The following is a 24,136-nucleotide window of genomic DNA, read 5'->3' as shown; positions in this document are numbered from 1 at the left end:
AAGTACCAGCTTAAGAACATTACCTTTCAGAAAATATGCTGCACTTGTACTTTTGAGCAAGTTTAGGGGGAGAAAAAGTATTTAAAGAATAAAAAAGAAATAAACATTATTGTAAAACCAATACATTCTTCGCTCCGCTCAGAATCTAAAAAATAATAATATAATATCTTCTATTTTTTCGTAGATATTTTTAATGCATAATCGTGTTTTTTGGTGCACAATGATGTTGAGTTTTTTTACAGGCAAAAGTTCATAAACGTGTAGCACTCAATATTAAGTGTCTCAAGCCTCACCAGTTATATATATACATAAATACAAAATTAATAATTACATTATTTTAAGAGCTTATGTTAACACTTATAAATTATTGTTGTTGGCCTGATCTAAATGCATACTTTACCTGTGCATCTGTTTTATTGAATCGTGATTGTTGAAAACTATATATAATTATTTGATGTCACCTATAACACGTACTTCACTATATTGGCTAAAAACATAAATAGTATTGATTTAAGCGTATAATGTATGTTAGTTTGATGTAATCCCGACAACAAACCAAACATTAAAAAATTACAACACTTTAACACAACGTACGCGGTATACTAATTACTAATTACAACACTATATACGTTACGTAACTCAAACTAAAATACCAATTTCATTCACGTCGCACAGAACAAGGAAATGTCAATCGATGAAAAGAACATCCAAGCAGCGAAATCGAACGCGACGGACAAACCGTATCCTGGAATCGTCCTTGATTATCGTCCGATCGCTGAAGCTTTCGGCATAGAGCCGCGTCCGACCGACTACATCGACCACTCGATTACGCGGCATTGCAATCACCGTGCTCCGCGGTGCAGCGCCGGAAGCGATAGCTGCTGCAGCAACACCGGCCAGAGCTGCGGCCGCCGGAACTCCAGGACGTCCAATACCGGACGCGGGCCGCGGGACGACGAATCCGGCGGCCGATTGCCGCCTTCGAGTCCGGTGTTCCAGGATCAGGGCGTCTTGCAATCCGCCCAGCCCGTTCGCGCCAGGGTACCGATCCCGTGTCCGTGCAGTCCCGAACCGTCCAGAGGACAGGACCGGTCAGGTTTGTCGTCCGGGCGAATTCCACTGGACAGGCGCGGCACCTACGACGTGCAACAGCCACCGTGCGGTGATCTAAGCACCCGGCGGTGCGATTACGACGTGGAGCCGGAGCCGCGGAACTGTTCGGGGCAGGACGGACGGCGTGCCACTTACGACGTGCCGCAACCGTGTGCAGCGTCGCAAAACGATCGACGGGGCACTTACACCGTGTCGCAACCGTGTGCAGCGTCGCAAAGCGATCGGCGGGGCACTTACACCGTGTCGCAACCGTGTGCAGCGTCGCAAAGCGATCGGCGGGACACTTACAACGTGTCGCAACCGTGTGCAGCGTCGCAAAGCGATCGGCGGGGCACTTACAACGTGTCGCAACCGTGCGCCCCTCCCCAAAACGATCGACGGAACACCGGTCACAGCAACGTACAGACCATACCGTTCTCGATGACCGGCACCATCCAGCTGAACGGGTTCGAACAGCTGTCGCCGGTGCGACGGCCGCCGCTCAACAGGTCGTCGTCGTGCAACAGGTTGCACGACACGGACGGCGACATCGACGACTTTCTCGACAATCATCTCGACTACGACATGGTGGCACCGCGGGCTGTGGCGCTGCCCGGTCAGCCGTACGTGAACATCGACGAGTCGGCGGCCAATACGACGCCCGAGGCCTGGCGCCTGACGATGCACGACCGCAGCTCGTTGGATTCGTCGCGACCGATGGGAATCCCGAGTCCCGCGTGCGACTACGGCGGCTGCAGGTCGCGCGCCCAGTCGGCCGACTCGTCGGCACCGCGCCGGTGGTCGTCGGCCGACCGCCAGTCCCGGCCGTTCGGCCTCAACGATTCGTTCGCCATGAACGGCGGGTCCGCGCCGCGCGACCGCCAGTCGAGAGCCAGATCCGCCGCGCCCGCGTGTAGCTCGTCGTCCCGCAACAACCGCAGGCGCGACACTTTCGACCGGAACACCCGCTAGACGATGGCGTTGCGCATAAACTATTTGCTCGATGTCGTACGCACGGTTTTCCGAAAAGTCAAGTATCACCGCGCCGTTTTAATATTATTTAAGTCACGAATCGATATAATAATGTATCTAAGCTCCGTTTTTTCAACAGCAATATTACGAAAAAAGGCATTCGTCGACGATCGGAATTAGCTTACAGATAAACTACGTTTAAATAATTTTATTCACATTACCACGGGAGTGACGGATGAGAAATTTGTAAACTTGTGAATTCGGCTTCTTTGTAATATAATGTATAATACGACATTAACTATACATTTGAGTGTCGTGTTCGAGACCTTCAGAGTGCGAAATCATTGGTTTTATAAATAAATTTATAAAAACGCAATTTCATGTATTTTTGTAAAAGATTTTTGAATAGAACGAGATGACAACGAACTTGTGAAAGCGTCTACGCGTCTCGCTGATTAATAAAAAGCTTAGCGGGATCAATTTTTCAAATTATTGACATTTCTTTAAAATTTGAAATTTTATATTTTCATTTATCTACGTTTGATATCTATATTTGAGGGTACGGTTTTATATCATATTAACAAAAATGAATTTATTGGAAAAACGTTCAGGCTTTATGGAATTATTGTATTTTAATATCTATTTTTTTTCTATTTGAAACAAGAAAGACTTACTTCAACTTTAATTGAATTTCTATTTTATGTAAAATAATGATATAAAATAATTAGTAAAAAAGCTTATAATTGCATTATTCTTTTTTTGAAACTAATAATTATAAAAAATTTAAGATTAAAATATTAAAACAAAGAGTTTGGCGCGAGTTCTAGAATATTTCCCAATATTCATTTTTTTACTTTTAAATGATCAAATTTGGTTGATTCTAGGATTATTATTTCTATGTTGTGTAGGTATTTTTGAAGAAAAAATTACATTAGTGAGCGGCCTTAAAAGATGCGTCTTCGCATGCACCACTACTATTTCTAAGGAGTTTTATATAGGCAATTATCTATAATATCTACTGCTCGTGTACTACGGTTACCGATAGATCTTCTTCGTAAATGTACATACATTTAGCATTTCAATAGGAATGGTTGGGAACTCTGAGCAAGACCAAGATTAGGTAACTCTATAATATTAACAAATATATAAATTATAAAATTGTATATAATTTATTGTTTTAGCTTAAAAAAAAAAAAATAGTTAAGTATATATTATGTTGCTGTTTATGACAGTAAGATAATATGAGTTACATAAAAAACTTAGGATACCAAATTAAAAGATTGATTTATATTATTTTGTTATTAGTTAATTAAAAATAATGATATGAAAATGTACGTGTTTCATAATGAAAATATTTCTGAGCATAGCAAGCGGTTTTGATAAAGCTATACAAAGCTAATGCCTAATACAAATAAAATTTTAGTTTCTTTAGAAATTAAATCAAAAGCCATATAATAGTAAGGGGCATAAATTATGATTATTCCCAAAGCATCATATACCATTAACATGGTACTGTTCATATTAAATTATACGTAATCACTATTTTAGATTCTGAACGTAATGATTTTACAATGATGTGTGTGTGATCTTTTGTATTTATTTCTGTGTTCATTGTTCAGCATAACTTGTCGAAATCATGCTTCAATTTCAAACTTTGGGGGTGGTTTACGATGGCAAAATTAATATATTTGGTGCATTATAGAAGTGAAAAGTAAACATTTTCCATTTTTCCAGTAGTTTTCAAAAAAAGTGACAGAAAAACGGGAATTTTTTTCGCAAAACCAGTTTTCGAACAAATCGATTTTTTTATATGGTTGTAATACAAAAACTAATCTCTGTAAATAAATTCAATTTTCACCAATTGTTTGTATTAATGTTATCTATATACGTCAGTCAAATTTTCAAAATATTTTGACTTTTTTTGAGAATAAATTTTTTTTGAAGTGTCAATTTTGGATGACCAAAAAAACTTGAAAATTTAATACAAGGTTCCTTATGAGTTGTTCTTATTGCAGTTGTTAAAAAAAATCGCAAGTCACATTTTTTTTTCATAAGGGTTTATAGTTCAAATTTTTACGAAGTATGTCAAAATCGCAAAAATTTACAAGTAATTTTGTAGGTGAAATATTATAAAATTGTTTGTGTTTATATCTAAGGTTAAAAATTCAATACTATGTTTTTCATAAGTTTTACTTCAAATAACTATAGAGAAAACTCGAAACATCATTACAGGAAAAAATTTTATGAGCGTTTGAATTTTAAATTTTTACGAAGTTGTGTAACGATAACGATTTTAAATATTTGTTATTATTCAAAAAGTATAAGTCTTACTTAATTAGTTAATACTTAAAAATTTTACCAGTTAATTAGATTAGCATTTCCTTTACATGATTTAATTTTCAAAATATTTCGATTATTTTTAATGTTGTTTATAAGTATTTGCAATAATATTCGTTTTCGTTTAGTTTTTATTTTATAAATATCGATAAACATGTTTTGGCTGAGTCAAAATACTTGATAATTTTATACAAAGTTTCTCATAAGTTATAGTCTTATAGTGTACCAAAAATTATAAGAATACATCGGTACAATTTTTTTTTATTAGCATTTGATGTTCAAATATAAACAAAAATTTGTCAAAATCATTAATATTCGCAAATTATTTTGTAGTTAAAATTTATAAAAAAGTTTGTACAAGTAGCTAAGAATTGAAAATTTAATAGGTACTAGATTTTCTATAAGTTTGGCTTACAATAATTATTATAAAAGTACTTAAATGTTGATGTATTCAGGCCATTAAAATATAAACTACATTTTTCACCAACCACTGGAAATTATATCCTAGGCTGAGAAATAATTTCCATTCAGGATCGATTTCGTATACAATGATACCTATTATTGGATTCAAATTTAACACTCCTATAATATATAATAGTGATCTACACGGCACGTAATATACAGCAGAGCGGTACCCACTTTTTATAGTTATATTTATACTCAATACAATTTACGAAAGAATCCTTCTCTTATCTGATATATTACATTAGTATATTTAAGGGTGGCAATTAACGAGTCGACAAGTTAAGTTCCTTACTTTTAAGTTTTAACCAAGTTACTTAACGAGTTACTTTTATATTCATAAGCAACTTCTAACTTAATGAGTTAATTATTTTGAAGTCACGTTAATTTTTTTTTTCTAATATAAATTTCATAGATTTAAAATTGTATTTTGATTATTTTTACAACTTATTTACATAAACTATACATTAAAAAAAAAAAATAAAATATTTTTTCCGTGAAATGTTCACTTGTTACTATTATAATAATTATTCTTCATCCGGTCATTAATGGCCTGCAACTGGCACAGTTGATCGCCGGCAGCTTTGCTATCGGTCGCGGCTTTCTCAAGCGCCGTGCGCCTCAGACTTATGATCGCGCGAAGTCGCTCCTTCTCGGCGTCCAATGCGGCCGTCGAGACATCGACGCTCTCGTTGTCGGCCTTCCGCAATTCATCCGCAAAACGCTCTAGCTCGGCCGCCGCTCTGTCCGACGCGGCCGCTGCGCGCTCGTTGTTGTCCACGAGCGCAAGTCGTGTCTCGGCCACGGCGTTCTGCGACGTCAGGTTCACCGCGTTGGCAAGACGGGCCCGCCGCTCGATTTTGGTCCTCAACAACTTCACGAAATACTCGTTCCGATCGGTCATCGATCGCAACCACGACGTCAATTGTTCGTTTAATTCGGACGACCGAAGATCATAATATAGATCGCACGGGCAGCTCATCGTAAAATTAAATTTTGGTTTGTAATTAATAAATTAATGATTACATTTTAATAGCTATTCAAATCATTCATAAATAACATAACAACGATGTGAGTTGTCAGAGTAACAGAACGGTGTTAAAACTTAAGACATACGAGGTTTATGGTCAATCTGCAATATTATAGGTATAGATACTGACGATATTGTACAAAAAAATAAATAAAACATTTATACTAAATAAATAAATTTATTTAATCTTCTTCTGAATCCATTCAGTGTCTCCAGCATTCTTGTTACTTTTGAAGTGTCTCTGGTCTAAGTCATGTTCAGAAATTTTCCGTGGCTTATGTTTTATTTAATATACACCTTGAAAACGCTGTCCGTCTCAAGCACGTTATTCATCTTTGGGAACAAAATAAAAATCGCACGGTGCTGTGTCTGTTGAATGAAGAATGCATAGATTGTAATTTATGTTTTTTTCGATAAAAAAAACTTAATTGAGATTATTGGTTGTCCTTTACGAAACTGTGTTACTAACGATAACAATATTTATCTTCAAACGGTTTTACGTATTTCTTATTATTTCAAAAAGTGTAAGTCGTAGATACTTGAAAATTTCACCAGTTATTGAAATTGCCATTTATTTAAATTTAATAAAATATTCCGCATAAGTTAGTTGTATAGTGATTCAAAAATTATAAGAAATAAGAATATATCGGTACAATTTTTTTTTTTTATTAGCGTTTTAACTTCAAACATAAACAAAAAATAACAATTCGTCATAATCATGAATATTTGCAAATTATTTTGTAATTAAAATTTATAAAAAAATGTGTACAGGTAACTAACAGTTAAAAATTGAAGTCTAAATTTTCCATAAGTTTGGCTTATAATAATAATTATAAAAAAACTTGAACGTTGGCCAATTAAAAAAAAATGTTATCCTTAGTTAACGATTAGATAACGATTTACTATCAAATAATTTTAGATTTTTGTTATAGTTAAAAATTATTAGTAGTAGAAACTTGAAACATACACCAGTTATTTAAATTGGAATTTTTTATACCTACATGATTTAATTTTAGGTATTCAAGTCATTAAAACATAAATATCCTTTTTCACCACCCCATTTAAAATATAATATACATATTTCATAATATTCATATATTATATTCTAGGCTGACAAAATCATCTCCGTTTAGAATCGTTTTTCGTGTACAATGATACCTATCATTGGATTCAAATTTAATACATCCATTATAGTGACCTACTATACAGCAGAGCGTTACTCACTTGACCACTCTTTTTTTACAGACATATTAAACAATATAAAGTAAAATGTATATCATCAGCTATATTCAGCTATCTTATTAAAATTAAAATATAGACATCATAATACATATTCAACATTTTTTAAATTATAAACATGCCTGTACAAATACCATATTAATTCATAATATTATTTAATATTTTTTTCCGGATTTTTGACAATAGATTTGATAATAATAATGAGAAGTCGATTTAAGAATTATATTTTGTCAATTTTTACGTTCTAGGCACTCCTTATTTTCTTGTATTATATAGGTATTATTTTTTTTTTTAAATAATTTTTGTTCGTCATAATCTTTGATAACTGTTAATCACATATTATGCATTTTTATTCACCAATTGATTTTATGTTAATTATTATTAAGGCTTTATGGCTAGTTCATGAAAAATAAATAAATATCAACTGCATACAAACTATAGAAACCGGATAGTTAATATTATGTATCTATTTTGTGTTTGATTTCTGAGTTCAAATAAAATAAAATATTTTATTGTTTAACTATCAATTGAAATATCAATTTTATTTTAATATATTTTGAATATTATATTTTTTTAACTTATTTTATTTTCTATAGAAGTATACAGTTTAATAAAATTTTGGTTATAGTCTTATGAAAATTTAAGTCAAATAAATAACATTTTTTCAATACATATCTAATATTATACCTATTATAGTAATTGTAGATTTATATATCTTTTTCTTGTTCAATACTTAAGATTATACTATTAATTATGATCTTTACAAAAGCATTAGGTATTTAATATTTTTACATTTCATAAATAATAACATAAAATATTAATTATCACAAGATTGACTAAACATTTTAATTTCAGTTAAACTGATAATAAATTTTTAAATTTAACACATGAGGGTTCTGTCACTGAAGAGTCTCTCTTTTCATAGTATATTATTGATCGTTTAAATATTCTCCACATCATAAGATATCCTATTCGATTATTGTACATAATATATTACAGACTATAAATTTGCTCTATTAAAAAAAAATAATATTTTTTTTCAATTTTGGTTGGAATTGCAATATTAATAATGCGATACAACTAAGAAATACAATTTAAATGTTTTTTCAATAAAGTAAAAATTAATAATAACAATTTGAGTCTTATTAATGTTTTCAATAATTTGCTCACGATACTCACTTATTATTCACTATTAGCACATTATAACAGTTTGTGAAACACAAATTTAATTTTATAAAAGTCATATTTATTCTGTTTGATAAACTGATGTTCTTGAACATTTTTACTGAACTTTTAATTGTTTTAATTGCTTGTAGAACTAATGGCTAACAAAATAATAATATACCTATAAATAGCCTATAAAATAACTTTTACATGTAATTATTGTAATTCATTATAAGATTGTAAAATAGAATACATTTAACCTTTAAGTATTGTAACAACACTTTCAGTGTAGTTTTATAAATAGAAAATGAAAAGACGATTAAATTTATGTAAATTTACATTAACCGTTCAAATTAACCGAGCTCAGATACCTAAATGTTTATAAGATGACCAAGATAGAGGTCATTCGCGGTTTTATGAAATGCAAGTTAAAATTGAAAACAATTATTTATTAAACACGTATTTACGAACTGTCAAAATACAAAATAAACCACGAACAAAACTACCACAAGTTAAGATACACTAGTGTCGTGTACTAAGAGGAATCATGGTTCTTGCCAATTGACATCGGCCCATGCAGGCATAGGCGTTTCGTACGCCCAGTCGGGCCCGCTGTACCTTAAAGCATGTAGGTACATGACAAGATCTGAGGGTTTTGGGTCCTTGTAGCGGATCTTGCACTCCTGACAGTGAGCATCTACTGTGAGCTTTTTTTCGTCAAATCCAATGTCCGGCATGTCAATTCCTGTTTGTGTGGACACGCCGACCATCTCACTATTCTTCGCTTGCCCTCCGTTTTCGGTCGCAGGTAAAACCGGAAGTTTGTCGTCTGCCACCGATAAAACCGGAAGTTTGTCGTCTGCCATCGTTAAAACCGAAAGTTTATCGTCTACCACCGGTAAAACAGGAAGTCGGTCGTCGGTCCAATTTTCGGCGTTGTGAGCGTATATTAGATCCTTGACCAGTTGCTCGTCGGTCTTGCCGAAATTGCCAGCTCGCCCTTTCTCCGGGCCGAATACCGTGTCGTTGTACAACGGGTCGTTTTGAATCGGATGTCCCAGGTACTGCAAATGAACGCGGATCTGGTGCATGCGACCCGAACGAGGCTTGCACAATACTACGCTGATGTCCTCCCGCTCGTTGTAACCGATCAGCTGGAACGATGTGTTACACTGTTTACCGTTCGGTGACACCTTGCACACGCCAATTTTGTAGCTGATCACTTCGATCGGTTGATCGCACTCAACCGACTCGGGAAACCTGCCGTCGACGCGGCACACATACTGTTTGTTTACCTTTCGATCGCGTATTTGCGCCTCCAGCGTCCGCGCTCTGTTCGATGTCCGGCCGAATATCAGAACGCCGCTGGTCAACCGGTCCAGTCGGTGGATGGTCTTCAGATCTTTCAATCCGTGCTCTTTCGCTAGCAAGAATATCACGGTGTTGTGCCTGTAACGGCCGCACGGGTGTACCGGAATGCTGGAGGGCTTGTTGACGACCACGATATCATCGTCCAAGTGTATGATGTCGATCGTGCCACTAGCCACCGGAACTTCGTGTCTGTGCACCACGTTCGCCAGAAGATCGTTATGCTTTAATACGTAGTCAGCGGTCACGCGTTCGTTGTTTATCGTCAGTGAACCCTTTTCGATATGCCGTTCATATTCGTCGGTCGAATGGGCGCGAAACTCTTCGCCAAATACGTCCATCAGAGTCCTGCCCACCCATCGTCCTTTGGTGTAGGTGGTGAATGTGAAGTAATAAGGATAAACCTTCCTCAGACCGTTTTCGATGTAATAAGACGTTTCGTCGAACCTCTCAGACGTGTAACCTGGGCGTGTCGTTGGAACAGGATCCAGTTTTGCTTTCTTGAGCTTCTTCGTGTGCTCAGCCTGACCATTAAGTTTACGTTTACTTATCTGCAATAAGTCTGGGTTTTCTTGGCATTCGTCTTCGTCGGTGGCCAAACATTCATCTGATTTACAGTCGGTTGTTTCTAAATCGTTTAGCGTGGAACACTGGACACCAACGTTTGATTTATTACGAATATGCGTAACCGAATGTTGTGATATATTATTTTCCATATTTTTTAGTGGGACAGCAAGCGAGTTCTTTGAGAACAATTGTATGAATCGCTGAATTCCGAATCCAATTCGACCATACGACATACATACAACTCTGTGAACAAATTATAAAATCAAATTTATAACTTTACAACACAAAATAAATAATAAAAATAAAAATAAAATAATATTATACTAGGTATGTACCAAAATATGTTATATTATTAGGTACCTATAATCATTATTTTTAAATTTTGTAAAATAGTTTTTTTTAACCCTGAAATTGTTAGATACGCCACATTATTTTCACTTCCTTTACCAGAGTCCAATACATGTATTAATATATCATATGTTTCACATGTAAATAACCACTTAATAACTGTGTCATTTCATTTATATTTTATAAAATATCGTAGATTATTCTAGATATAATAAGATGCTTAAAATTTCAATCTAAAATAAGTCAGTTTAAGCAATTATTTATTCATTAATTAGGTATGAATTATCATAGTTTTCATATTATTTAATTATTTAATTATTGTAGTCAAAAATTAATTTTTATAATGTGCTTGTGCTGTTAAAATTTAACTCTTTTTCAAAACTATTTTATAATTATTACTAAAAGCAATGGTAATAATAGTAATGATAGCATGTTTATTGTAGTTGGTATCAGAGTGGGCAAACATAGGACATTTTCACAACTTTTTTTAATAATTAGAAGTAATGATATAGTTTTCAAAACATTTTATCGGTTTTTATGGTATTCGTAGACATTTGATATTTTCATTTTACAATTAATATTTTTTTTTTCAATAAAGAAACATTTTTAAAGTTTAGAACCTAAAGTAATACCTTATTATTTGAGTAAATTAAGATTCAAACATTTGATTTAAATGTATAATAATAATGTTTTGGAATGCTATACATATAGGTACATAATATACCAAAGCAGTTTCATTGCTTGCTTATCTATTGCTAGTTGCTACCAGGAAATAATCAAGATAAAATAAATCATACATACAATTTATTTTAATATATTAAATTTAACTCTGTATAATTAAATGTCTAGTCTGATTTAACACAAAAATTCTTAAATTTCTCCGATTGGTATTAAATTATTAATATTTTTTTGTTTATTGAAGATAAAGACACAAAAATATAAATTATTGATCTAGGAATTTTAAAGAGAACTTGCACATTTAGGGTGGTAAACATAAAGTTTTACATTTTGTATAAAAAGAGGACAATAAAACAAAAAAATAATTAATAAACAACAATAATTTTTAGAGGAATTTGAGAAAAACCTATGTGATTATATTAAATTATATAGTTTCGTTAGCTTCTGAATATTTGTTCAATACTATCCAAATCAGGACCAAGTTTTTCATTAATTGCTGTTTTGAGGTTGATATAGATTTTGTTGTGTTTATAGCAAAAACAAATTAAGTGTTTAACTGAGGGTATTTCACCAAATGGGGGTCATAATTCTTGATCAAATCAGGTCATTAAATATTTATGGATCAACCACGTACAACTTAATCAAATTCTATTGAGAATTACTTTATGACGCCTAGTAGGTTTAATTTAATTTAATTATTATTGATACACTTAATTAAGAATAGACAACATTTTGCAGTCTTCCAATCCTTGAAATTAAATTAAATATTAGGGTTTTCTAGGAGTTTCCACTAATACACCAATTAATAAATTTTCAATAGCCGAGCATAAAAAAATTTATTTTATTTAAATTTCGAGCTCAATGAACTAAATAGCATTAAATACATCAGTAGATTTCTCTATAAATAAATAAATAAATAAATTATCATCTAATTTCCTGTCATTAACTATTTGACCAATTGCATTATTATAAATATAAATCGAACTTTTTGTGCAGCTAACACCTAAAAAATGTACAATTAAAATGTTAAATGAGTAAAATTATACAAAAACTAAATTTTTATTATAGGTATTTCAAAATTTAATTTTTAAAGCTATTAATTTTTATTTAATAGTCGGCATTAAAAATAAAGTATTATATTAAAATAAAAAATTTAAAAAATTAAAAAAAAAATCAATTTAATTCAAATAAAATAATAATAAACTGATTTACAATATATGATTAAAATTTAGTATCAAGTATTTTTCTAAAAAATTATACGTAAATAATATCAAGTATCAACTATTAAATTCTTATAACACTAGTTGACTACGACTACTGCGGATAGATTGTATTTCTCCATATGTATAAATAATCGACAATCATAGGCTAGTAATTAAAACTACCTACTCTTAATTTTTTCCTGAATTCTCAAAGAACAGTCTTTGAAATTTTTCTCATAAAAGTTAAGTACCTATTTTTCGAGTATATAAACTATGAACATACCTAACCTAACCTTTTTTTTATGTAAATTATATAAATCTCTTACATTTCTGTAATAAATGCTAACTCTATACATAAACAAAAATATATTCGATTTTTATGATCCAAAACTATCTTCCTATGAGAAATACCTTATAGTAGCCATATAAGTTATTAAATACAGATATCTCAAGAAATATGTGCAAAAAATTTAGTGACAATAGGTTCAGTAGTTTTTAATATTACCAGATACCAACAAATGTACAATTATTTTCATACATAAAAATAATAAATGTGTAATTTTTACTAGATCTTTCAGTTAAGAATAAAATTATTAATTGCTACTTATACAATTTATTTATAAGCATTTGCTTGTATAATATAATTTGTTATAATATACTACAAGTGACACTGTACCAACTAAACTTTCATTACCAACAGGCTACTAATAGCATTGGTATTATAACATTAATACTGGAAAATATAGAGATTAAAATATGTGTTTTACTAGAATAAAACAATGAAAAATACATACACTATAATCATAATTCATAAATCACAATGATACAAATTTCCCAGCTATGTAGTAGAACACAAAGCAACAATAAACAGTTAACAAAGAGATAAATATATAAAAAAAAATGAGATAACAAGCAAAAAATAAATAAAAACAACGCAAAAGGATAATCAGGTGCACTGTGCACAGGAAGCTAAATGAAGTAACTGGTGATCTTCAATGGACGTAATATTATAAAAAATTATCATCTATTGAATACAGAAAAAAACTATTGGTCAATAACAAATTATTATTACCTATATCTTATTAATATAATGACACTTGATAGCTTTACCTTTATAGTATCTACTTTATTTATACTTAGCCAACCCAATCATATATAAAGCTTAACAATATCATAGTTAAGTTTGTATTATACAATTAGTTAAGAAATAATTATTTACATATTTCTATAACATAAATTATACAAAATTGATTTATTTGATGAAAAAAAAAATGCAATATTGATGAAATCCAGTCCTAAATGTATTATAAAATATGTTAGCAAATCAACTCATAAAATAACTAAATAAAATACAATAGTACAATAATTATTAAAAAATCACGCATCTTACCTGAATAACTTAGTTATGTGTTTATAGAGCTTCGTACAGTACAGGCAATTAAATCATAATACGAAATGGAGTTTTTCTACATGACATCAACAATGATTGAAGTAAATAAAGTAAATTCAAAATTTCAAAAATGAACAACAATAAATCTACAAATCTGAATTTATTCAACTAGTATGAATTATTATGAAATACGAAAGATTTAAAGATAAGAATTATCAACTCTAAACACGATGAGTGATAACACACACATTTGTTTGTGTATAATACTGATAAATTATGATAAACGATTTCAGACGAATGTCGATTACTATAGTATAATGTAAAGTTTACACATTAAGAAATTTTTATTTTTATTAAATAATTGTTTGTGATTATCTACTGAGTCACTAAGAGAAACTCGCATGAAGGTAAAATTAAGGTATATACCTAAAAATATACAATACTTTATAATAAAGTCAATAAAATAATTAAGTAGGTAGGCAATAATTAGCCAGGTCCCCTAACGTTCGATACAGTTAATATAAGTAGTAGTAATAGTAATTATAGTTATACAATTATAACTATTATAAATATTAAATATCATCGTGTGATTCATTTGGTGGAAAGTATCCAAGTCTGCAAAGCAATTGATTTTGAAAAGGAGATCTAAGTACGTACTCATAAGTAAATTATCTTTGTTTAATACTTTAATAATATGTTCACTATTAATTTTTATTTTTAAAGTTACTAGATATAAAATGTATCTAGAGATTTCAAAATGTGTTTAACATTAAATAATAAAGAGCATATTTAAACCTTTAAGTCTTGTACATTTAATAATTGTTAGTATTTATATGATTACATGCAATATATTTTTGGTTTAGTTGGCTGGATGAATTTTTTATCTTTACAGAGATAATTTAATTTAATAGATTTTTATTTAAAAAACTGTTGAAAATCCTGCAAAGTTATAATGACTCCAAAAAGAATTAATCATAAATAGTCAATTGATAATACTACATTGGATTTGACAACACTTTTAAACATCATAAGTCCATTGTACAAATATTCTTTGGAGGTGCATGTAAGTATAAATAATAATTAAAAGACATTGAATTATATATATATTTCAATATTTGTAATTTAATTCATGAAAATTTAGATTTTTTAAGTACTGTCTAATTTACTGTACTGCTGAACTGCTGAACTGCTGAACTGCTGATTTACTGAACTGGGACCATAGCAGCCGTATCATAAGCAAATCAAGTCCAAATGAGCTGAAACTCTACAAGGACCATTTAAATTTCACCGCCACCACACCACCACAATTCAACCACCAGACCACCTACCTTTAATTTTTTAAAAAAATTTAAATAAACCTAAAGTTATGAAATTTTGTACACGACGTTAGTTGTAACATATTTAAGTGAAATAAAAATGTTGACACAAAAAACTTTTATCACCGTTCAAGAATAAATTCCATATATGTTAATTCAGAATATCAAAAATTAACTGAAAAAAAGTTTTGAAAATATGTTGCAATAAAAAGGTGAAAAAGTTGAAAAACATTAAAAATGTTTAAGTTAAAATAATTGTTATAATTTTATTAAAATTGAGGAATAATTAATAATAATTCAATAAGAGATAACTTAGTCTGTTTTATTAATTGCATCTTAAATAGAAAATTCTTAGAAGATGTTTAATGATACTATCCAATCAAACCTTTTTAAATGTACATAAATAATATTTCTTATAAAGTAATAATTGTATAGCTTAAAACAACAATATACATTTTATTGAACCACATGAAAAGACAAAAAAAAAGCAAATAAGTATTATAAATGTTTATTGACAATTAATATCAGATACAGAATGAAAATAACTTGTGGATGATTGATAATGTTGTTTATAGTTTCTGTAATGTTAGCTATATGTGTATTGTTCTTGGTTTCTTATATCATGGCTATTGGCTATAAGATTTGATTCATATAGAGTTTGTGAAATTCGTAACTTTGTTCCTTTAAATAAGGAAGGTTGCCAACCCGGGTATCTTTTTTATCTGACCCATGCAATATTTCAAATTACTTGATAATATTTTAGTGTTTATTTATACTTTATTTTATTATGTATTTTAACAAAACAATAACAATAATATTGTTTTAATACTTTTCTAGAAAAATATTCTCCAGACGTTATGAAAAAACAGTGGTAGTAAATATTATGGATGACTGCAAAGTGATGGATAGAAAAAATCTGTGACATCACTTTAATTCAAATCACTATTTTTACCATTGTTGAATTGTTGATATCAAACCAATGTCAATGTTTTTTAATAGAGTAGCCAATAATTTTTTCGAGTAAAATCATTATCAACTAATTCAATATATTTATGCTACCATGTTATTTAAATTGACTAATATATAAATACATAATAACATAACTACTTTATCTACATTTAAAAAGTTTATAATATTAAAAAGCTTTTATTTTGCTTTTTATAAATATTTCTAGTATGTTTTTATGTAATTTAATAAATTTAAATATGATAGTTGGTATATTTTATACATGAAAAATCATTTTATAATAACTAAATAAAATCACATTCATAACAAAAAACATTTTAAATGATATTAATTAAGTAATCAAAGCATGTAAATCTAAATAAGTTGATATTTTAACTATCCTTATTTATGTATTTTCTCAATTTTTAATTTATCACTTCCATTTAATTTTAATACATTTAGATTTTTCATGTTTACTATTTCTAATTCATTCATCGTATTCTGTATCATTATTTTACTATTCCTAGTGAAATATCATAATTAAGACTGGGTAATATAGATGATTATACATATTTTTATTTAAACTTGATAAATTTATTAGGGTAATTGTTTTGTGTGATTTGTAATAAAAGAAAGCATATTTTATTTTACATATTATATTTTGTCATGAAAGCATATTTTTACATTATTTTAAAATTTCTGCTTTAATTTTACATATTTTGTTAACAATACTGAATGATTAATGGTTTAATAGTAGGTGTTATTCTTTGATACTAGTACTTAATGTAAATATTATAAGTGTGTAGTAACTAGTAGTTTAGTAGGTAGACTAACTTGTACAATGTTATACATATTATTTTAAAGTCATGACGATTATTTCTGTTTCTACTCAACAATTTTTAAATAACAACATGAAGTATACATTGATAACATCTTGTGATGTGGAATAAACTTTTAGTAAATTCTTATTTAATTACATTAATCACAGATAAAGTTTAATTGTTGTTGCTTCAGTTTTGAAAATTTAACATAATATATGATTTGCCATTGTATTACTTTGTAATGGTGAAACTTTAAAAACAATTTAATGTAGAGAATGTAATTTAATTCAATATTAAAAATATAATATAAAAAAAAAAAAAATTGTATTTGAGTTCAATGTTGAATAACTGATTTTAAACTTTTAATTACCTAAAATATCATTTTAATTTGATATATAAATATAATTACATAGTTAGCATAATTATATCTTCATAGTTTTTATCAAGTTTTTGACTATTCTTGTTAAAAAAAAATGGCGCAATGTATTTCTTAATACTTAACAATTTTATTTTTTTTAAATCATATTTTAAGGTGCTTATATAGTGTCACAACTAGACTTTATTAGGTTCATGATTAAAAAACTATTTTAATACCTTTTTGTATGCAATAATATGTTAAATCCAAATGTTATATGACTCTGTTCTTGGGGATTTTTAATTCATTTAATTTATTTTAAAATAAACATACTTATTTAAAGCTTAATGAAACATTTTTTAAGCAAGACCAAGTCCAAAAGTTTGTGACCATAAGAGGATCGCAATAATATTATTACTTTAATATTTAAATTTATTACAAGTATACCAGAAATATTTTATCATAATACTGTCAGATTAAATTTTATCTGAAAAAAAAAAAAAAGTTAGTATGTGATCACTGTGATCACTAAAATTTAAATCTTTTCTAAAGTGGGTCATACTGAGAATCTCTGCTATGACTGTAACTTATAAAAACATTATAACATACAAACGAGCAGATATAAAAAAGGGTGTGTGCTAATATTTTTTTCCTCTTAAATATTTTGTTATAACATATAATAATTTATAGCTAAGGTTATAGTTATTTTTATTTAAATCAGGTAATCATACATTTTTAATAGAAAGTACACATAAAAATAATTGGATAAATACTTAAAAATTTTTTATTTCTAACTGTAAATATAAATCACAAATTATTAAAACATGATTTATTTAATCAAAAACTGTTGCTCAGTTTAAGAACTCACTAGATGTATAATGTTTATACTTCACAAGATAATTAAAATTGTTTCTTTTGTTTACTTTTTCTTAGAAAAATAATAATATAAAGGAAGCTTCATATTATTTTCTCTTATTAGCGCCACTTCACAGTTCCACAGGTGGAACAATTGCAGTTTAGCTACCACGCAATTTTTTCAGTTTTTTTTTAAACATGTAGGTATTTCAATGAGTTAAGAACGATGGTGTAAAAAATAATTTGTGTAAATCATTACTTTGATAGGTCCGAAATTTGATATTTTACGTTTTTACGTATGCGTATAACGCTATACTTAAATGTTGCTTTATAACGAATTTTTCATTTTTTTTTTTTTAGAAATAATTTTACTTAAGAGGACGCCACACCCGCATGTGCTGTCTCAGTTTTACAAGTATGTAACATAAATTTACGCTTATCAGATCATTCAGATCACGTTTAAAAATTACAGAGAAATAGACCTTTTATGAAACTTGTTGGTATTGGTGGTAAGACCAGGTTCGTATGTTCATATTTTACGGTAAAACAGTTTTTAAGTGAGTTATGAACATTTTTAATTTATGTTATAACTTATATAATGTAAGTTATATTATATACGCATATAACTTGCTAAAAATTTGAACTATCGTAAAAAACCAACATATAAACACAGATAATGTTTTTACCATCAAGTTAATCGGCCATACAAAGGCGTATTTCAGTCGCCCCCCCCCCTCCCCCAATAACTCGTATTTTTTCTATACAATACATTGATTTAATAATTAAATTTGGTACTCATATTTTTATTTATTTACGCGAAAAAAAAAATTAGTTTTTTGAACCATCGTTCTTAACTTGTTGAAAATTTGAAATACGTAATATGTATGTAATATAATATGTATTATGTTTTAACGAAAAAATTTAAAAAATCGAGAGGTAGCTAAACTGAAATTATACCAATTACTTTTTGGTTACCTATATTGTCTATTGACCTTAGTCATGGTTGGCGGTATACGGTCAACTCTTAAACCATAGAATAGATACCTACTAAATAGATTACAAAATATACCTATTCTGAAGAAGAATATCAAAACACACGCACAAAAAAAGCGGGTAAGTAGATAATTGCGTTGTTGTTCATTAGGTGTTAAGTGTGCCCTGAAATTGTGTAAATTCCTAAGTGGATGTTTTAAACTGTTAAATTTTAATTCAATCGTAAATTTATTATTGCATTCAAAATATAATTCTGAGCGGAGATGGTCTATCAGCCTTTATTAGGTAGGTACTAAGTATATTTTATTATAAATTAAATTATTATTTATATTGCTATTATTACAGTTATTTATATTAGGTATGTTAAGTACTATTAGTTATACGGTAGGATGAATGCATTTTTGTTATAAATAGCGTAGGTATTTATTATATTATTATAGTATTATTACAAGTACCTAGATCTATAATAATTATAAAATATATTGTTATTAACTTATAAGCCTTACCGTAGAATGGTGTGAAATGTGAATAGGGTCATGGCAGTCGGTGGATATATAAATACGCCATAGATTAAAATGAATCTAAATATTAACTTGTCAATATGTGAATAGTAAAATAAAATTATATATATATGTATATAAGTAAAAGTTTCAAGACATCAAAAGTAATATTTTAAAGTTTCAATAAAATAATCATCGTTATTCTCTGATTAAGTATTTAATTTCGCCAAAATTTAAACTTAAAAATTGTTTAATAAATTAACCGTGTAATTTTAGTTTTGGTATTTTATAATTTTTGAAATATGAACTAATGTATGGTTTATTGAATTTTTAAGGTTTTTCAATGATCTTTATTAGTTTTATTTCAACAATATAAAAAATAATATAAATTTAAAATGCCAATAAATAGTTTAAAATTAACCAAAATTTGTTGAAAACTGCATTGAGTATTGATAATTTGAATAACAGTAGAATCTATCAAGTTTATCTATGATTAATACTTATTACTTTGTGAATCACATGTGCGAATATCCAAGTTAGACGAGAAAACGAGATAATATAAACTTCAGACGTCTTTAAAAAATGTCCAAGTAATTACATTCAACTAGGATCTTCTTTATATAATACGATACACCTTAATTCATAGTGCATAATTATTCTACTATTATAGTAATATTATATTATTTTAAACTATGATGATAATATGACGATTCCTTTAATGTTGAACTTGAACTAACCCACTAGTTTCATTTTTAATAATAGCAACCAAACTTTGCTATAATATTCTAAACCTTAAGTCAATTCGTGTGACTTATGCCATTTTTAATACAGTTATTAATATTTTTATATTATTCAGAAGTATGAACCATATTAATTTAATTATGGAGATTCGACATCAACCGTTTTTAGGGAGTTCAGTGTAGGCAATATTTTACATACTCCTGTGTATGTGAATGTGGGTGCGTAGAAATGATTATTAGGATGAAATAATCTAATGAAAAGATTTTAAGAAATACCGGAATGCTCCTACACATATAATTCACATGGTACACGAAATACGAATATAAATTATTTTACTTAAAAGTATAAATATATGTTGCCAATTTAATGTTTTTACATAATCCAATAAATTATCTGATATAGATATATATATGCATATTTGAAAACGTCATAGAGTTAACTTAAAATCGACATTCATACACTTTTTACCTAACTCTTTTCAGTTTTGATTTATTTTTAGGTTCAGTCAATTTTTTAACAACCTCAAATTGCTTTAATTATTAATTTATTTTTGCTTATAAACAATCCTTTTTGGGTTGCTTATATGGCTATATGTTATAGGCAGGTAAGTACATAGTAGATACCTGGTACATACTTACAGATTTAGTAATTTCCAAAATTTGAGTAATTTTTCATTTTCAGCGACAATTAATAGGTACATCATTAAATTAAATGTTATAATTAAGACTACAGTATGTTTTTTTGCAACTTCTGATTATTGCTTTTATCAGTAATGTCCACGAATCACCTCATAATGATGTAAATGGTGGTGTTTTTATTTTATATATTTTGGATAAAATGCATAAAATTATATTTTGAATAAATTAAAAATTATTACATATTTCGACTAAAAAAATGCAAAAAATGCACGTAATATGGTATATAATGTTAGACGTCTTTACCTACGTCATGACGTCATGTGATGTTGAACGACGTTTTAGTTAATATATTAAAGTCTAACAGAAGATCGTTTAGTTTTTAAAATTTAAAATACCATATAATTGTTTAGTGTAGGTAATACATTTGAATAAAGTTAATAATATATATTATATAGAATAATATTTTATTAATTTTAAGACGCGTTAATTTTTTCTTTTTTGTGTATATTTCATTAGTATGTATAATGTTAATTGCATATTTTTAATAAGCCAAATTCGTATTTTTACAATATTTATTGTATATTAATCCTAGCTCTAGCTGTAATTTTGAATATTGGTACCAATGGTACCCCATATAGTTGTGATTTTATTTGAATTAAACTCATCTATGCCTAATAATGGGAAATTAATGACTAAGTAATTTGTTAGTCATTGTAGTTGAAACTGTTGAAACTGTTGAAAGTGATTTTTTAGATAAATGAGATATAGATTATAGATAAATTAGGGGATGTAACTTCAGTAATGAAAAGAAAAAGATGTACTAATAGCTTAAAAATATTTTTGTTATTCAATTAAAATGTTCTTAAGTTTATTATAGATTTTTAATTATTTTTATAAAATATCAGCTGCCACTTTATAATTGTAGGTTATTTCATTAGTTCATAAAAAAAAATATACATAAATTATAAAATAAGTAAGATAGGAATGATAATTTTAACAATTGATAAAAATAATTTGTATATCAATATAGGTATATTTTTAGAAAAGTATTCTATTTCAAATTACCTATGAAATTATAAATATAGTCTTCTGTCTCAATAGTCAATACCAACATTTTCATCAACAAACATTAGATTGAAAATGTTTAACAAAAAAATTTTGAGTTAGTTTAAGTAGTTTTAATGATTTTACTATTTTACTTTACATTAATACAAGGTCTAACATTATCTATTAAAATCGTTTGTATAAAGCATGTTTATAGTTTATTAATTAGATACTTATTAGCATCATTTATTTTTTTTAAATTTATAAGTATATTCAGTTTTCACCATTAAAATACAATCATTCTGTGTACCTATAAGTTATTCACGTATTTCTTTTTTTATTTAATACATAATTTTCGAATTATGAAGCACCAAGGAGTGTTAAAACCTATTTACTTATGTGATACGCTACTAATTCTCTAATAATAAAACGTGTAGTACAATTCCCCAATTACGGATATTGCGCTTATAGTTATAATATGTAATTTATTTAGCTTCTATTACAAATATAGGTACATTAAATGATTAAATTATACAATAAAATACAATGTCGCGTAAAATAATAATAGAATGCCGTGTTAAAAATTTATATAGGTACCTATTTCATAAAGAAAAATATAGGGTAATAATTAATCAACAACAGTTCAACAAATAAGTCATTTAGTATAATTTATTCACATGGTTATTATTTAAAGCAGTACATTGATATTTTTAAAACTATAATATTTTAGTTTAATATAAATTTATAATACTATAGGAAAAATATTATAAGATATAAAATAGGTACCTAACTGAAAGCATTCATCTGCTTTCATTTCTAAAGTAGAACTATGTAGTACTGCTTTAGAAATGGAAGGTTGTGTATTATGTAATATATTAATAATATTTATAGAAATTATTATTTCAAAAATTATTAATTAATGTCTCGTTCAATAAATAAATGTTAGGATATTTCGGTAATTTATGAGTGTAGGTAGGTATTTTGTTTTGTTTTTTCAAGTTAACATAGCTTTTAAAATTTTTGATTATTTTTTTTTGAAACCGGCTTAATTGTATATTTTTTTTTATTTCGAAAAAAATGTTATATTACCTAAATATGTGTGAAAAGCGCTTTGTACAGTCATTATTATAATACTTAGTATCAATACTTAAAAAAAAAAAACAGTGAAAAATTTATCAGATTTAAAAACATTTTAGATGTGACCTTTTTCCAATACCTACTATTTTTAAAAATGAATGTTCCTAAAAGAGAAAACTTGACAACTGAATAAGTATAAGTGTATAGCGTATAGTATGTCAGTCATCACTCATCAGACATCGGTATAGTTTATTATATTACCGACTACCGTATTATAATTTGAAATTAAATGGCAATTATAATTTATGCGGGTATACTAAATACCTACTTAAAAACGATTTTAAGCACATTCCTTGTGGTAAAATGAGTTTTATTGATCAAGTAAAAAAGGCAACTTAAAACCACACCTATAATTTGAATTTTTATTATAAAATTTAATTTAACAAATTGAATTCTTTAATAAATATATTTTAAATATTTAGTAATAGTATTTTAAAAATATACATTTTTAGTAATTTAAGAATCTATCGGTATATAATCCAGTATTTCAGTTCCTTGAAAAGTATTCAAGTAATTTCATTGGTTTTAAAATAAATATAATTATTTTATATTAATTTACAAAAAAAATCTTATTAAACTTTATTTTTAAGTATCTAATATTATTTTGAAATATTTATTTATTATTCGTACCTATAAGTTAAGTATATATGTCACTAATAATGTATAATTTTAAGGATTTCCTTTTTTTTAATCAAACAAAATAAAATTAAAATAAATAATTATACCAATTGTAAATTGTAACTTGTAAGTGTTAATATTTAAATATATTATAAACTATTTAAATTTTTAGTACCTATTTAAAATATAATCCAGGGATATTAATTTGATGCTAACGGACACTAATATTTTTTAAATCTCCTTTTGAAGTATTTTATTCCTTAAAGAGGATGTGTATCTCCGTCTTGCATACATATAACAGCAAATTTTTATTCAGTGAAATAA

At 28.3% G+C, this 24,136-nt stretch overlaps 2 protein-coding genes and 1 long non-coding RNA gene across 5 annotated transcripts; 2 read left to right on the top strand and 1 right to left on the bottom strand.

Moving 5' to 3' along the window:
• The first annotated feature begins 512 nt into the window (after window positions 1-512).
• LOC114129956 (uncharacterized) lies at window positions 513-2,440 on the top strand. The gene has a single exon (XM_050205385.1). The coding sequence runs from the start codon at window positions 685-687 to the stop codon at window positions 2,062-2,064; it is 1,380 nt and encodes a 459-aa protein (XP_050061342.1). The 5' UTR covers window positions 513-684; the 3' UTR covers window positions 2,065-2,440.
• A 6,284-nt stretch (window positions 2,441-8,724) lies between these two features.
• On the bottom strand, window positions 8,725-14,040 carry LOC114124019 (pseudouridylate synthase RPUSD2-like). The gene is made up of 2 exons (XM_050206616.1): window positions 13,850-14,040; window positions 8,725-10,474 (listed from the first exon to the last, which is right to left on the bottom strand). Exon 2 carries the CDS (start codon window positions 10,462-10,464, stop codon window positions 8,842-8,844), a length of 1,623 nt encoding a protein of 540 aa, XP_050062573.1. The 5' UTR covers window positions 10,465-10,474; window positions 13,850-14,040; the 3' UTR covers window positions 8,725-8,841.
• Window positions 14,041-14,139: 99 nt separating this feature from the next.
• LOC126552756 (uncharacterized) lies at window positions 14,140-16,295 on the top strand. Of its 3 annotated transcripts, none has more exons than XR_007606170.1 (3): window positions 14,140-14,498; window positions 14,761-14,912; window positions 14,991-16,295. It is a non-coding gene; the product is annotated as an uncharacterized LOC126552756 (long non-coding RNA). The 3 variants fall into 3 exon arrangements; XR_007606169.1 differs by having other exon boundaries at window positions 14,742-14,912; XR_007606168.1 differs by having other exon boundaries at window positions 14,713-14,912.
• Window positions 16,296-24,136: the final 7,841 nt, after the last annotated feature.

This window comes from Aphis gossypii, chromosome X (assembly GCF_020184175.1).
Source record: "Aphis gossypii isolate Hap1 chromosome X, ASM2018417v2, whole genome shotgun sequence".
Classification (NCBI taxonomy): Eukaryota; Metazoa; Arthropoda; class Insecta; order Hemiptera; family Aphididae; genus Aphis; species Aphis gossypii.
Note: the sequence above shows the minus strand (reverse complement) of the source record. Positions and strands in the feature narration are given on the sequence as shown.

Bases quoted from the DNA above. Each gene is read 5' to 3' on its own strand.
- LOC114129956 (XM_050205385.1), top strand. From the start codon at position 685: ATGTCAATCGATGAAAAGAACATCCAAGCAGCGAAATCGAACGCGACG.
- LOC114124019 (XM_050206616.1), bottom strand. From the start codon at position 10,464: ATGTCGTATGGTCGAATTGGATTCGGAATTCAGCGATTCATACAATTG.